The following is an 18234-nucleotide window of genomic DNA, read 5'->3' as shown; positions in this document are numbered from 1 at the left end:
TCTATAATATATTTCAATACCGATGTCCAATTCATTAATTATTGATTCTTCAAGATCTTGCATAACAATATTAGCAATTATTGGCGATAACGGGGAACCCATAGGTGTGCCATAAACTTGCTTGTATACAATGTCATTGAATGTGAAGTATGTTGACGACAATATAAATTTAACCATGGAAATGAATTCATTTTTTGGAATTAATGTATGTGTATTGATATAATTCCATCTATTGCTCACACTTTCTATTGCAAGATCTATCGGAATGTTAGTGAATAGTGAAACCACGTCTAATGATATTAGAATATCTTCCGCACCGATTTTTTTACCCGCTAGCTTGCTGTAAAGTTCAAAACTATTATTTACATTACTTTTTCCCGTAGGAATACTATTTGAAATGATTTTATGTAAAAATGTGGCTATCGAGTAAAGCGTGGTATTAATCGATGACACAATTACTCTAAATGGAGTATTCTCCTTGTGTATTTTTGGGAGACCATAACATTTTGGAAGAAGGGAGTCGCTGGAACGTAGTGAGTAATATTCTTTATTAGAAATGTACCCTTTTTTTTGCCATTTCTTAAGAATATCGTTTAGTTCCTTTTCTATTTTGGAGGATGGGTTCTTTTTTATGATAGAATAGGTGCTATTGTCTTCAAGTAAACCTTCCATCTTATTCGTGTAATATTCTTTTGTCATCGCGAATTTAAATACATTACGTAACAATCTGGTTCCACAACTTTCCTATTTTTTACACGGCAAAACTAAGTTTAATTCAACTCAAGAAGATTTGATTAGTATGTATAAATATACAAGGAGGTTTTGCCATGATAATCCGGATATTCTTTTTACAAGGGCTGATAAGGGCAACGTAACAGTCGCGATGACAAAAGAATATTACACGAATAAGATGGAAGGTTTACTTGAAGACAATAGCACCTATTCTATCATAAAAAAGAACCCATCCTCCAAAATAGAAAAGGAACTAAACGATATTCTTAAGAAATGGCAAAAAAAAGGGTACATTTCTAATAAAGAATATTACTCACTACGTTCCAGCGACTCCCTTCTTCCAAAATGTTATGGTCTCCCAAAAATACACAAGGAGAATACTCCATTTAGAGTAATTGTGTCATCGATTAATACCACGCTTTACTCGATAGCCACATTTTTACATAAAATCATTTCAAATAGTATTCCTACGGGAAAAAGTAATGTAAACAATAGTTTTGAACTTTACAGCAAGCTAGCGGGTAAGAAAATTGGTGCGGAAGATATTCTAATATCATTAGACGTGGTTTCACTATTCACTAACATTCCGATAGATCTTGCAATAGAAAGTGTGAGCAATAGATGGAATTATATCAATACACATACATTAATTCCAAAAAATGAATTCATTTCCATGGTTAAATTTATATTGTCGTCAACATACTTCACATTCAATGACATTGTATACAAGCAAGTTTATGGCACACCTATGGGTTCCCCGTTATCGCCAATAATTGCTAATATTGTTATGCAAGATCTTGAAGAATCAATAATTAATGAATTGGACATCGGTATTGAAATATATTATAGATATGTAGACGACATTATTATGGTGGCACCAAAGAATAAAATTGATAGCGTATTGAATAAGTTTAATAGTTACAATCAACGACTACAATTTACGATTGAATACGAAATTAATAGAAGCATAAATTTTCTAGATTTAAACATTAAAATAATAGACAACATCATACACTTAGATTGGTTTCAAAAAAAGACATGTTCAGGCAGAGTACTATCTTTTTTATCGAGTCACCCTATGTGCCATAAAATAGGAGTAATTTATAATCTTATTAATAGGGCATTGTTATTATCTCATCCCATATATCATAAGAAAAATTTAGAACTGTGTATTAAAATATTATTGGACAACGGTTACCCTATTCATTTAATCTTTAAAGAAATAAATAAGAGAATAAGAGTTTTAAACAATGGTCAGTTTAACAACAATAGAAAAAAAGAAATTGCAGAAGATAATAGAAAGAAAAAATTTTTCGTCATTCCATACATTAATAACATTTCTGAGACAATAGCATCGACAATAAAAAAATCAGATTTCAGAGTAGGATACCGTTGTCTAAATAATCTTAACAAATTAATTAAAGTCCACAAGGACAAAAACGTGCATAACAATAATAATAATGTTGTCTACAAAATTAATTGTAAGGATTGTGAAGCTTCGTATGTTGGGCAAACCAAAAGAAAATTACGCACTAGACTAAAAGAGCATATGAATAATATTAAATTAGATTCCTCCAAGCATTCTGTGGTCTCTGAACATATTATAGATAAAAAACATGCTTTTGATTGGGATAACGTTAAAATACTTGATATTGAATCTAATTATTATAAAAGACTTATCTCGGAAATGATACACATGAAGGAACAAAGGCATGGTATAAATAATAACACAGACACCGAATTGCTTAACAACGCGTATTTCGACATTCTAGAAGAAATATCGAATTTTTAGACTTATGTAAATGTTTATTTTGTGAGATCTGACACCTATTTATTCGACTTTTTAAAAGACTAGACAACAGTCAAGTACTAACAATAAGGCCAACAACAATTAGAAGCATCGTCATCTCAAGTTATTCGGAACAATTTGTAAGCATAAAGGTTCAATATTTTAGTAGTTAGTTAATTTATAATTTTTAATCTTTTTTCACATACACATTAGTGGAATCCTATTTTACAATTGAATAAATTCTTTAAATTCAGTTAACAAATATCAAATAATTTGGAGAGGATGAACATAATCATTGCCAGATCGAGGGACTTTCGTCAAATAACGATAAGTGGTTCATTTGGAGTAATGTATAAGTGTCACTCCAAGTTTTTATTAATAATTCTAATATATTTTATGAATAACCGGACGAATCATTCTGCTTCTAATTGGGTTCTTACTTTGTTGAACTATTTAATGGTCTCAATTCATTGTAAATATATTTTGCGTTTTAACTATGACTCAACTATATAACTTATATTGACTATGTATTGCGGATTTTTTATTAGAATTTTATGTATTTATTTATTATCGGTATTTATTATCACTATTTTTTTGCGCACTGAAGAGGAGCAAGTAGAGCTCGAAACGTTTGTATAATTATTATGTCAAATTAAGAATTTTCTTCTCAATAATAAAATAATATCGTATTGCTCGTTACACATGGCCTTAATTTAATAATTTATCATTGTTATATATACATATTTATTTATATAATTATTAATTTACATATATATTTTTTATCAAGACAATTTTATTAATCATCGATTATTATCAAAAAAACGTTATAATTAACTAATTAAATTTTATTGATGCGCATTGCACGTAAAATATTTTATTTTTAGGTATATAATAAAAGGAATTTTTGAAGTAAAAAACTCGATGTAAAAATGTGATATTTAAAGAATTTTAGTTTATATATATGTGTAGTTTAAATATGTTAAAAAAATCTATTTTCTAAGAATAACTATAAGAGGAAGAGAATATTTCTATCTTCTATTTTCTGGAAAACTAGAGTGTGCAAATGATTTTTCTGCACGCAAGATTACGAAAAAATGTATTAAATGATATGTTCCAACAATTCTAATTGATTCTAATTAATTCTAGAATTGATTCTGATACATAATGGAACGACAAGTTTAGCTAGGCATAAATTTTCCATAAACTAACTGAATAGATTGAGATATCGATAATATCCAATATAGATTCCAAATGCATTTCGCGACCGAAACGACTATTTTAGGCGCATTATGTCCATCACTCACCAGAAATTATGTCTTTAGTTTCTCTTTCTATATTTGTTTGACGATTACAGGAAGATATAATTTTTTGCGAATTAACTAATTGGATAAATTTACGATTTTAAAGTCCCTGGCTAGACCATTTTAGAATTGACATTTTTTCCTTTCAGTTTATGTATCTCTTTAATATTTTACATCTTCTGGAAAAGATTATGTCGACAAAATAGATATTATTCATCTAAACTATTTGGAATTTTACAACAAATATTGTTGTACACGTCGGAACAATTTGTCATTTTTTTACTTTATTTCTTTGTTTCAGTTTTTTACAAGAACATCGATTTGATATTTTTGTTTGTTTACCCATTTTTTTACCCGATTTACCGAAAAATAATTAGCAGCGCAAATATCAGGATATTTAATCGGCGATTTCGCGCTCGAACGATCAGCCGCTTTCGTTTTAATACAAGAGCGTGCACGCGCACTCTTGTCCATTTATTTTAGGGGTATGTTGAGAATGGAGGGTGTGATACCCTCCAACTATAGGGACCCATATGCTTCGCATACAAGAGAGAGAGGGAGGAGTAAGAGCGAAATAAATATATATATAGATAGAGAAAAAGAGAGAGACATCTCGTGCCTTACCACTCACTATGTTTTGATTTCCTTAATAGTCACGTCAGAAAATAGTCTTTTTGAAAGCAGTTGAACCAAAAATACTAACACTGTCTATATTTTGCTTGACGTTACTGTCATCAAGAATAAAAAAATATAGTTTTCCACAAAAAATGACACATAAAAGATATTTAAATATTTTTATTAGTGCTATATAAATCAATTTCATTAAGATTATATTTTAGAGATATATAATATCTAACAGCAGAAATGTTCGAAAGATATTCAGAGAATATCCATAGAATATTGCAACATTCTATGGATATTCTCTGAATATCTTTCAAACATTTCTGCTGTTAGGGTATCAAGTAGTAAACAGCAAACACTTAATTTGTCAACAATTTGAGCGTTATGCCAATATTGGGGCAAAAACAATTTCACGATATAAACTGATTGTCGGTGTATAACCGATCGCGTGTGGAAAAGTTAAAAAAGAGAGGGCGATTCTAAAATTAATTATGATTGTCGGGCGAGATTTCCCACTGGATCGCTTGGTTTGACCAATGAATGGACGGCTTATTTCAGTATGCATCGCGTACATCGTTCATTTAATAAGCTTTTCCTTATCAATGTAAGTCATCTATGGCGAGCAGTCGAGACCTATCATTATTGGTTTTATCTTGGTCGATCGTTCTCGATTATTTTTGTGAAAAGTTGCCCGATACGCGCGTGCGTACTCGTTACGTGAAGTAGAATTAATACAATGTGGTCTGACATGTGTTGCTTGTTGGCCGCGCTTTCACCTGATTAAGTTTTACCGGACCACCAAACTATTTCCGCTTACTACAACGTTTGTTCCACAAAACCGGTATTTTGCAATGCTGCTCCTTGTGGAAAGCGTAAATATTATATAATAATTATCCCGTTGAGTATGTAAGAAGGAACAAATAATATAACATTAAATTAAAGAAATTTATTAATATATTATACAAACATTGTAATACATTGGTAATAAGAAAAAGCAGCGTTATAATCGTTTTTACAATTTTCTGTACTATGATTGTGCGAAAGACTCGTCAAGTGTCAATTTTTGTTAAATAAAAATAAAGAGATGAATGCATTGGCAAAACAGAGAAACGGACAATTACGGTTGAATAAAATATCCCGATGTTTGTGGCGTAGAAAGACTTTTCAGCGCATAGAAAACGGCCTGCCCGGCCTTGATATCGAATCCATATTGATGGAGATTCGCAGGAAGGGTGTGAGACAACGTGCCACGATTCGGCCAGATTTGCATGCATTAACGCCACAAGCGAGACTGATTGACAATCCGTATGTCATTGTGACGTCAGTCAAATCGGCCGAGCGTCCTCCATCAATCGCAATCAATTAAGGTAACGATTGATTGTTACGCGTTTGGCCTCGGAGAAGAGAGAATATCGTGAACCGGTATTTATGTGAAGCATAACGGAACATTGCAATAGCTATCGTAGAAGCGAAAGGGACGATGAAAAATATTTAGAATGCATGTTGCGTGTCGTTTATTTTTGCAAATTATCATTTTATACAATTCTTTTTTCTCAGTTTTGTTGCAAGATGTTTCAATGCGATACAGATATATTTAATTATCAAATTTGCTACCTGATTATACTACAAAATTATCTCTAGGCATAAAAAAAAATTATATATTTTTTGGTTTAATTGAAACAATGATCTGATGTTTGTACATTTCACATCTATATTATCGAATCATAAATTATATTTAATTTTTCTTTTATTCTCCGAGAATTTTGTTAGACAGATTTATATTTCTAAGAATTTGATGTTAGTCTCAATCATTTCCAAATATCTTTTCATCTTCAATTGAACATGAAATATAACGTTTCCATGCGCGAGCGAGTATAGAGCGATTTGAAATCTGCCCGGCTCGCCACCAGCGGATTAACTTTTATCGCGCGATGCTGACCACCAGCCTTCGAGCATTTTCTTTCTTTTTTTTTTTTCGTGCAAATTTTCGTGCCGTAGCGTCCCCTCGGAGGTGGAAGCGAAACGATCGCGCGGGATCCGAAATGGAATCCATCAAATTGACGGAGGGAACAGCGGAGAGATGGTGCGTCACGGTACTGACGGTCATCGCGCCTAGTATGAGAAGGATGAGAGCAAGCGAAGAGGAGGACCGCCCGGTTACAAGCGCACGGAGGGCGCATACACGAGGGCTATGATCGATGCCCCGAAATTAAGGGCTTGCCCACTGAGCGAAATAAAGTTAGCCAATCGTGCCGGCCTGTTCGAAACATTATTGGTTGTGGCAGTGTCAGGGTGCGTTATTCGTCGCACATTCGACCCGATGCCCGATTTTTTTCACGCATTCCCTTCCCGTTCCTCTGTTTTTTCGGAGGGAAAATTTCTGGACACCGGCAATTGGAGAAAGAGAGTGACACCGGAACGCGTGAGCGGAGGAGGCGGGTGGATTTTCGTAATTATGAAACGCCGTTAGCCCCCGGGGGATCCGTCAGTCGACGGGGGAGCAACCCCGTGGCGCTGTCCAGCTACGACAATGCCATTTTAATTATGCATGTTAATTGGTTTCCGAGTCCGGCGTAATACCAGCTTCTCTAGGACTGTTCTCGCAATCCGCCTATACGTCGATCGATGCCGTCACGTTTTGAGTTTCGATCAATCGATGGACCGATTACATCAAACTGCTGTTCCCTAATAGAACGGAGTTAAAATCTCTGCCATTTTTATGAATCTGAATTTATGTTTGTCGGTTTGCAAAATATATATATCCATAGTACGCAGAAATATTTTATCATCTTCGAGTCGAATCGGATATTATCCGCAATAACAAATATCAATTCAATTAAAAAATATGTGTGTATGGAACAATCTTGTCATAAAAGTTCTCGCATAAAATGATGAAGTATCGTAATAAATAAGAATGATTTGAAGTTTATTCTCACAATCTCACACAAATCTCAAATAGCAAATGTCATATGACATGTATAAAGCATATAAATCTAATCTATTATGTGCATCAACCAGTGAATATATCAGTATTAGTTTAAATGTGAAACTTACGATCAGATATTGCGTCGAAAGTGACGCGACAGAATGATAAAACGATCACGATTACGAATACGAATGCTTTGTTTTTCTCTTTAGTCAGATATATACCGAATTGATGGAGAGCGCGTTGTACTTTCTGCACAGCTGAGTGAGCATGTCACAATCGACCAGGACCGCCTCAATCAAAGTGGCATTGATACCCTTTGCCCACTCTCTCAATTCGGTTTTTGCATTCTCTATTGTGGTTTTGTGTGAGACCAAAAATCTATTAGCTTTCCGATATATATATACATATATATCTGATATACATACACACACACACACATATATATATATATATATATATTTGCATAAACAAAGACATATTCATATATTTACAAGAAAGAATAAAGAGACATGTTGATATGCATGTATAATAATTTGTAAAAATATAAATCTACTGATTTCAAAAAATGTATTAAATTTAATATCTTCTCATATATTACTTATATGAGAAGATATTAAATTTAATACATTTTTTGAATTTGTGTAATATTTTATCCAATTAAATTTAATAAATAAATAAATAAATTTTGCATTAGCATAATTTGATATCAGTACATAATCAATATATTGTATGACTATTTAACATTATATAATGTTGTATATATATATATATATATATATATATATATATATATATGTTGTATAAAGTAAGAGATTATTTTAATTATTAAATGGTAAAAATAATTATAAGGTTGATTTCATTCTATAATTTTGCGGAAGTTGTTCATTTACAATTTTATTCTCGTTACGATCCATCGTGTCTATGAAATAAACTCGAGGGTGGCGTTCGTCACGACACGCGACCGCATCGCGGTTGCATTCACATTACAACGCGGTTGTTACGACATTATTCGAGTGCGTGCGTGTCGTGTGCCAAACGAGCATTTTCGAGATTAATTCTTCTATCGTTTCACCGATCGGACCAGCCTACGAGATTGCATAATCTTTAGAACGGATATAGCTACTATTATTCTCTCAACTCTCCTGTAATACGATATGTACATAGACGTACTTTAATCAACACATCGAATATTGTATTATTAAAAATCATTTTAAGATACTTAAAATTTTTAAGATTTTGTTTGCAATTTTATTTTGAAAATCACGAAGCTTAGGTTAATAAATATTTTTCGAAATAAAATTATATTTTTCTCGCCTATTTCTCCATATGTTTCGAGATTAATTTATATATGGAACTTTGTAATCTCGTATCAAGAGATACAGTTCCGAATAATTAATTTTTACAATTTTTCGTTCTTTGGCTCTGTTGGTCGATTTAGAAAACATCATATTTATATTGTTTATATTGAGAGCCGATTTAAAATATTTATTTCTGAAAATTATATTTGTTATGTCGCTACCAAGTTAGTTTCGAATATTGGAGAATAAAACACGACTGTCACACATGGCATCGGGGTTAAAACCCAACAGGTGTAGACGTCGGGAGACTCAAAGGCGTAGAAAAATAGTTACTCGCGAGGCCTATCGGGCTTTTGCCTGTCACCGGCGTGTAACACATATCCCTTCGAATACGGATGAAAGCTCGAAGCCGCCGACGTATCGAGGCCCGAGAGTTGAGCATCCCTGAGCACAAGATGTCCTCTTGAAGACTATCTCGGTCCAGGTCCCGCGGGAAACCTCTTCCTTCCTGCCGTTCCTATCTCAGGACACTCTATAGCCTATTCAGATACCAGGCTCACCCTGCTTCTCTCGTGTTAGCCGCGCCGGGAGAGACAGAGCTAGTACACGCGAGAGGAAGAGCGAACAAGCGAGATAGATGTACAAGGGGAGTCTATGTTACCATGGACGAGCAGCACCGTGCGCAAGGTAGAGAATGTATAAGTACGTATTCGAGTACTCTTCTACACGGCAGCCTCGTCGCACCTCGTAGAAAACGTATTTTGCAAGCCTAAATGTCCTAGGAGCTTCGGTACACGGGATTCTATCTTATATATAGGCGAATCTCCTTCGAGAAGGAGTTACCTGGCCCCTTATTTCGTAGATCGTTGAAAACGATGATAGCGTGAACGACAAGCTGATACGAGAGGCGTTTCTACGGAATCGATGCCTATTCGTCGTTACGTTCGCTATCGAGATTTCGTCATGCGCGCTTTTGTAATCGTAAAAGCTCGGTCGTTGCGTAATAAACACGCGAGATAAACACGTGCGTTTAAGCTGATCATATAGTGGTCCCGATATCGATACGTTTTTGCTCCGCGAATATAATATTAGATGACAGATTCCACTCACCGGTCGATGATGACAGGATCGCTGGGTGTTTCGTTCCTGTTGCCGCAGCTTTTCTTATCGCAGCATCGACTGCAAGCAAAAAGCGAGTTTCTCTCTAATTATTCTGCGCGGGAAAAATTTATTTTTCTAAGAAAGAATACGAATATAAAAAGCTTCAGCGGAGTCAGAAGTTTCGAGTCCGTCTAAAAAATACCGAGACCCTTGGGATTCGAGAAGTAGGTAGCGGAAACTAGTGGTAGTGCGCTCCCGAAGTCCCATGGGTCACAATGAGTCAGCCACCCCCGGAAAACGACTACATCCCCGTATGCCTCGTTATGTTTATGCCACGAGGGTGGCTGCCTATACAGAGGGATATTTTTCTAAGCGCAAATAACGTAAACTGAAGTGTGAAGCAACTTTACACCATAAAAAAGTATATTAATAACAGATTCTTTAATAATTTAAAAATAATTATATAAGCAGATAAGAAAATACTTTTTTAATATTTATGTCAAATTTGAGAGTTTCCCTTTATTATAAAAATGATTTATATAAAATAAATTATTTTTAAACACACAAACCTGCACATAACTTCATGCGTTAGTAGAACGCGGCACATTTCCGGATTCTTATCTTGTCCCTCGTACATGATTGCCTATAACAGAATAAGAGTAATTTATAAGTTATCAATATTTTTCTCTGCTCGCAATAAGTAACTGGCAAAATATTAATAACTTTCTATCTGTGTAAGCTGCGTTTGCTCTCCCCTATAAAAATTATTTATTCTGCCAAACTTTGAAACGTAGTCGTTACTTATTGTTGAACTTCTTTTGCAACATCTATTGTGAATTCTGTTTGCTTTTGATACGCACGCGAAGATTTCTTTCAGATTTTATTTTAAAGAGAGAAAAGTGCTAATTAGCGTGGACGCAGACTACGTAGGAGTAATCCAGTTCGGCAGATAATTCTACCACCGATGGAAAATATGTAACGTATTAAGCAAGCTCGTATGTGGAGCGAGATGAGAACAGGGGCTACTTTCCCCGCAGGACTACTAAGCCATGGGCGGCGCAAGCAAATCCGTTAAGCCTCCTTCGCGACCACGCGATTGATTTTTATTTAATGACAACACGTCGTTATCCTGTATTCGTGCACTTACCGATGGAAACCTTCGCGCGGATTAACTGTGGAATAACAAAGCGCGAATAGATAGGCTCGCGCTTTGATCTCATGTATAATAGCTTTTCGAAATAGAAGAATAGCTTATTTCTTAAATGCAGTTATTATCCATGTATAAAATTAAATTTATAGGTCATATGTATATTTGCTTTAATAATAAGAAACGTGATATTTATATTTTGTTCAGCTTATATATATATATTTTTTTTTATTACAATAAATACGCTAAGATTGTATTATTTAGATTGTTCCGATTTAAGAAAATTTGATCATTATTTTGCCAGTTTTGAAATTTTTTTCAACATCAAAACGTTTGATGGAGCTTGGGAAAGTTCAAAGAACAAACGTGTACAATCGTATCGATTGTATGCACGATTTCTACGCAATTTCGTAGTTTGCATAACAACCTGAATCGCTAGAGTTCGCGGAGAAGAGCGATAAAATGTAAATATTGTGAAATACAGTGTCCCAGGGAATTCGTCGAGTTGACGGCACCGCTGGCGCGCGCTTGGCCGGTTAAACGTCGGTGTATGACAGTAATGGTATCAGACGCACTTGGTTCCGACGTGTAGGTGCGACTTCCAGAATGGCGTCAAATATTTATGCGGACGAAATAACCGAATTGCAACGTAAACGAACCACCGTGGCTGTATATGTATATCGCAATAGGTAAATCAGAGAGGGATCCGGCGTCGAAACGGAGACGTCAGGATGGAAAATAGAGGGGCAGAAATAAACATGGCGGAAGAGCTTGCAAGGGCTTGGGGTATCGCCCACGATGGCAGGGGAAAAGTACACGTTCTCGGTAAGAGCAAAGGAAGAAGTCATAGAACGTTACGTGCCGTCCGGCTATTACGAATCTTAATAGTAAAGGGACATGCAAACTTATTTGTACCAGGAATAATTAACATAAATATGTACTTTATACGTATTAACCCTTGTCGCGAGATAAAGCTAGCGTTTACACCTAAACAATTAAGTTTTGTGTGAAATATCATTTGTTATGTGAATCAAGATTTTTCATTATATTTAAAAGGACTACTCGATGTAATAGTTACGTAAGTTTTTACAAAACAGTGTGCGATAGTTATTTAAAATATGCTGTAATAATAAATATATTTGAAAATGAAAGAAATTGGTTTTTACTAATAATTATTTGCTTGTGCAACTAGAAAAATATGTACTAAAAAATCAAAATTATATAACGTTTTATATATTAACTGTACATTTAATTGCTTCTTTATTATAAAGAAAATTGTCTAAAAAATTATCAATAAAGTTAGTAGCATTTTTTAAAAATATCATGTGCTAATAATGTGGTGATAATAATAGAGAAATTAATATTTTAAAATCAGTCTGTCTCATTTAACTAAGAATATCTGAATTTTCGACTTTTAAAAATTGTTGAATCATTGTAATTATTTTTGATGTTTATATATTTGTACATGCGGTGTGCAATAATAATCGATTAAATACAACTGTCTGGTAGATCATGTAACACGTGCGACGTGACATGCAATATTATTTGTTTAGCGGCTATTACCTGAGTTAGAACGGTTTTGTTTATTCTGTGTACACGCGCAATATGTGCGAACAATTTGTAAGCAATTACTTTTATCACACGTGTTCTCTCTTTTTTTGGAAAATTATCTATTTGTTTTCACAAAAAATATTGTCTTTTAATAATGTTATATCTGTATCTAACAAATAATAGAATAACTAGAAACAAAAACAATATATATTATATTTTTACATGCGTTTGTTTTTTTTATTGATGTGAAATAATTACGATTAACAAATTAATAAATAGATAAAAATATTACACAAGTGCAGAATTTCCATCAGAAGCTGTATCTCATGGAGATCTAAAACTTGTAAAGACTCATTACGATATGCTGTACATTCAGTTTACATTTTTACATGTCCGGTGTGTCAAAAGAGAGGCGCCATTGTCTTTCTTTGCTCCTCGGTTTATTGGATATCGCGGGGTTATGTCGCAAGATGTCTCAAGGGTGAATAGCTGAAGTAGGCGAAGGGTGGTCGGAGGCAACGACATCAAAGGAGGGTCCTGAGGGTGCGACCAGTCAGTATGATCCCCTCGGGGGCCTTTCTTCTGTTGCCTTCTGGTCCCACCAGGAGAATATTTGGGCCCCTGCCCAGCTTAATTCCCACGGGAATTACTTACTGAGGACTTATAGCGGAAGATCCTTCGAAGTGTCCGATCATAATTAATTCATATTACACAATATTGCATTCAACGCATCAAAACAAGATTTTTCTTAGAATTGTCATCTTGTCAAACTTGTTCACGTTGCAAATGTAATAGCTGCTAACAATTAAGCTTTCTTAGCGATTTTCTTGAAAAATATTAGCAGATTTAGAAATGAATGTACATAACTACTATCAGTAGTCAGTTTTAATGGTCTAAGAATAATCAGATGACGATCGAAGCCAGCAAAATTGTCATCCATATTCCATTTATCTTATGTTTATTTTTGGATACTATATTATCGAAATCAGTAGGCAACAGACTGATATCGTTTGACAGTAGAAAAAGGAGCGACGTGCATGATAATAAAAGAACGTAACGTCGTTCTCTTGGAGATGATGGCGGAAAGCAAGCAGGGAAGGATGCAGATAAATTCGAAGATAGTCATTCAAATCTGCCGTAATGATTTCCATCCCGAATCGATTCCAAAAATCTCCTGGGAATCCCCCTCTATATTGTCTGGGCAGCCTCCCATACATACATACATGTATACAATGTTACCCTCGCCCCTAGAAGACTGTCCATTGCCTGAGGGGAAGCCGTCGGCCTCTCTTTCTCTCCTTATCTGCCTAGGATTAACTTATCTCAAACTTATTATTTCCTTAATCTATGGTTAAATACTCATATTTCAGTATTAGCCACAGGCACTTTTTGAGACTGATGCCGGTTCAACTCGATAACATAAGTTATTGTGGCTTCACAAATGTCACGTCGATTAGATAGATGAAAAAAATGCAAAGAATAAATCTTGGAGTATATAGATGATGAAAGAACGATTCTCGTATAATTCGATTAAACACGCGGTTTTTTTTCGATATTTTGTAAATGTTATCCAATCGGCACGGTGAGAAAAAATATTGATGATTGAACCATTTCTAGTCGTCGCGCGGATGGAGTTTAAAAAGGTTAAATACAATTTCCTGTTGTTCATTCATTTAGAATAACGGCGTTGCGCGGTTCTCTGCTTCTACCATACACATGTCCTGTAAATGCTTTTTTATCCCCGGAACTAATTACCATTTAGCATTTTTAATCCCGCGAAAAAGCGCATTCTAGCTCTCGTTCGTCCCCCTCTTGCCGGCCGGAAGTTCGTTCCCGAGCGCTTAAAAGCGTACGTTGTTAGCCGTTCAGCCACGCTGCACGAAACTCGTTTCTTTCTCGGGAAGCAGCTCGTATTTTTCTGGAAATTTCACCGAGAAACGCACGGTTCTCAACATCCTGTGCCCTTTTTTTTCTTCCCTACTCTCTCCATTCCTTTCTCTCTTCCTTTTTCGTTTGCGTCTCGTTGCACAGGTACTTCGCTCGCTGGAATTCCAGGAAGCGAACGTTGATATAGATATCTACCTTGGCGAGGAGCGAAGAAATTGAAGAAAAGCTTAAGGGTTGGGAGGTTTCACCACGAGCTCAGCGGCCGACTCGGTGTAGCCAATTATTGCGGATTTATAACCGAGCACCTGATTCGGTCTCGAGAAAAGTTGGCGCGTTTCCGAATCGCAATTTGCAAGCCGTAACTCGGCTTCGCGCTTGTGAAGGATTCGTCGGGAAAGTGGAACGGGCTTTTCCACAAATACTTGTGAACTTTTCAATGTGAAAATAATGATGATAGTTCTAACAAATATTTACTACATGTATTTATTTTGAGAAGTAATCCATTTTTTTTATTTAAGGAAAATTAAATTGAAAGTATTTTCAATAGAATCTTATGTAAAAAGTTTTTATAAATGTCTTTTTACGAGATTAATTTATACAATTTCTTTTGAGCTTACAAAAATCATAGATGTACCGAGAACAGTTATTACGAGAGAATAAAATTCTTAATATTTTTAAACTATTATTAGAGAGTTATTGCTCAAGCTAAGAAGTTATAATCTTCCAAATCAGCGAATTTGTATGAGATAGGAAGTTTTAATATAGGCTTTAAGTGATTTTTATTCCGTGTTTTAATCATGAATTGGAAAACGCATCGCGTTTGTCAATTTTCTAGAAAACAATGAACAGGGAGATACACCGATCTGGATTTACTAAACACTTGGCGCACTTTATTGTATGTAACGGTGCACACGGACACGGCAAATATACATCGATTCTCCTGTCTATATCTCTTCCTCTCGTTCTAGCAGGGTGGCGGAGACGCGTTCAATCGAAGCTTTGATGTATAAATTGCAACTTTCTCGTTTTCGATTCTTCCCCCGCCCTCCCAGCTTTCTGCTCCTTTTACCAGCATGATTCCTCCATAGAATCGAGAAGGGTGTCTCGGCATCTATCTATCACTTCCGCTTTTCTTTTCTTTATGGACAATCGTCCTCGAACACTCTCTCGACCTCTTTTTCCTTTTCGTGTTCTCAACTTACTTCTCTTTCTCTAGCATATAATTTTTCTTTTATTCAAGTTGTATATATTATATATGTATATGCAAAATTTGTACTACATACATGCACATATACATATATAAATTTAATTTTTTTTTATATTCATATTATATATTTATATCTTATTTATTATTAGATATAAACATTTTCGTTCTTTTTTATTATTTGACGGTTTTACAAGCTTTACATGATATGTGTCACATATATAATCAAGATATCTTTTTAAAAAATTGCATAATTTTATATAGACACTCGGACAAATTGTATGTGTTATAAATTAAAAGAATTTAGTATTCTAAAACCAATATTTGCGTTTAATATTCTTTTTATTCATATACTTTTTATTTCGTCACTTGCTTTAAAAATTAATGCATATATCGATCACCTTCTATTCTAACCATTCAACCCTATGACATCCCGGATCCGATTAATAAAAGGAATGGATCGCGAATTGAGGACCGGTCTCTGCCGGTGCAAGGCCACCGCGGCTTAGTAATTTAATCAGCTAAAACTAACATCAGCTCTGTTTCCCCAACCCTCCTTGCTCCTTCCTTTCTTCGCTTCCTTCTTCTCTCTACTACTACCCTCTTCTTACCTCGGTAACCGACCAACCCCAAGATGATTTAATTTGCTAAAATGGTGCGCATATCTATAGAAACTTGTTAGAAGCTCGGGTCACGACACGAAAGAAAATAATTTTAAGAAATTTAATTTCTTATTTGCATTTTCTTCATATTTCTTCTTTGTGTAATTTATAACTTTTTCTTATAGATTAATAATGTTTTTTTAAATTTAAGTAACATAATTTTCAATAATTTAAGGGTTACTATTTTTTTGTAAGAAATCAATAAAGTACATATGGAAAATATAAATATATTCCATTTTTTAAGTTATGACTCATATATGTACTTTCATGTCCACTTATTTTATTGAAATCATTTCTTTACGTGTCATCTCGTAGGTGTGAAACATACTCTTTTCACAAAAGTGTCGTTGTCCAAGAAGTATCCCCGGACGAATATAAAAGGAAACTTATCGCGATCGCGATCGCGCCCGTGTATTTGCGTTTGCACGAAAGTTGTGATCCTCCTTTGCACCCTTATCGAAGCGCAGGGATCTACGTCCCTGGGTGCGGGATCACAACACGTGGTTCGCGGGCCGCGCGCAGAGTTCGCCACGTGGCGCAGATAACAGGATGGGACAGCCGCGCGCAGCGATGTGCCTGCTTTCCCGGAGGGGTAAGAATCAACCCCCCGGAAAATTAAGTGCTTGTAGCCGAGATGATAACACCCCCGTTCACGTGCGCGCATCGCTACGACGATTTCGCACGAGTCTTGTTGCGTTAAAATGGCAAAAGAGAATGATGCAAAAGTTGCTTGCGTAAAAGGAGAGACGATTGGTATATTTTCTCTTGAATTGCTGTCAGATATATATAATATACGAGATATACATTCCGCTAATGTGTACCATATTTTTAAAAATTAAACTAAATATTGAAATTAAAATGATAAAAATAAAAGAACATAACTTGTTTTTCGACATGAAAGTCATTATTAAGAAATTGTATCAGAATACTTAAGAATATAATATTTCTTAAGTCACATTAAAAAATTTTAAAAAGTGATGACATAATGAGATATATACAATATTAATTCTTGATGAGAAATATACAATAACGTTAATAGAATAAGATTTAAATTATAAATTAAAAATGAAGATATTTACACTTACTTGTCTTGTCGCGGAGTCTATAAGCCTGACGTAAATATCCTGGACCTGTCTGACACCTATAAAATAGATAAAATAATGTTAGTTTAAGTATATCAATAAAAGATCGAGATAATATATTATCGTTGTACAATTTTGTTTTCTTCTCGATAAAAACGCTATTAAGTAAAAAAGAGTTCCGCGCAAGGAATTCGCGTCGTTTACGAGAGGAATGCGACGAATATGGAAACATGTCCAAATTTTGTCAAGCATATCGCTGTCGAAAGCGTGTCTTTCAGAAAAAGTTGCATATTAAGGAATATTTAAAGTCGACGGCGATACAAAGCGACTCGTTCTTGTCCCTCGAAACGTATGCACCATATTTCTCCTTCTTTGTATCCTGACGCTGTTTTGAAACATTGAAGTACCGACATCACCATATCCTTCGACAGGAAGCCAAAGGCACGTATGCGTTAATTATCATGCCCTTGCATGTTCTTTCGAGATAAAAATTCGAACTTGAGGAATTCGGCGATCGTTGATATCCACGCATGTACAAGGCACGTTTTAAGGTAAACGCGGTTTCCAATTAGAGATCGAAGATGTTTCAAGTCTTGATGTCATGTGTCAATAAAAAAAATTTCAGGTCCTTAATCTGTATATATTTCGTAATTATAACTATTGCAAAACGCTATATAGCGAAAAGAATTTGAAGAAAATTTCGGGGTACGTATCGGCACGCTATTATCGCGTGTTATCAGGATTGTAATTATAGTTTGCCTACAACGTATACGTCTCGGCGTTGCAAGTTTTCGAAACTGTTCCTTCCTTCCTGGGGGAGTCCCGGGTAATCCCGGGGTGTATTTCGGACAGACACCCCCGTGGCTTCCGGCTTCGCGTGCCCGGTAAGCCAAGTAATCCCGACATAAGACTCCCAGACCCGGCGGGCGC

At 35.1% G+C, this 18234-nt stretch overlaps 1 protein-coding gene across 3 annotated transcripts in view; it reads right to left on the bottom strand.

Annotated features, from left to right (window-relative positions):
• Positions 1-18234, bottom strand: part of kn (EBF transcription factor knot) — an 81181-nt gene that overhangs the window by 48616 nt on the left and 14331 nt on the right. For all 3 annotated transcript variants that reach the window (XM_085489188.1, XM_085489189.1, XM_085489187.1), the window contains exons 4-6: positions 17308-17363; positions 10341-10414; positions 9781-9849 (exon numbers count right to left, since the gene is read on the bottom strand). In XM_085489188.1, coding sequence (XP_085345314.1) covers positions 9781-9849; positions 10341-10414; positions 17308-17363 — 199 coding nt within the window. The remainder of the gene's footprint in view (positions 1-9780; positions 9850-10340; positions 10415-17307; positions 17364-18234) is intronic.

The sequence above is a fragment of the Nylanderia fulva genome, unplaced genomic scaffold (genome assembly GCF_048542155.1).
Source record: "Nylanderia fulva isolate GAGA-0341 unplaced genomic scaffold, ASM4854215v1 Scaffold8, whole genome shotgun sequence".
Taxonomy (NCBI): Eukaryota; Metazoa; Arthropoda; class Insecta; order Hymenoptera; family Formicidae; genus Nylanderia; species Nylanderia fulva.
The sequence above is the reverse complement of the archived record's forward strand: the minus strand, read 5'-3'. Positions and strand labels throughout refer to the sequence as shown.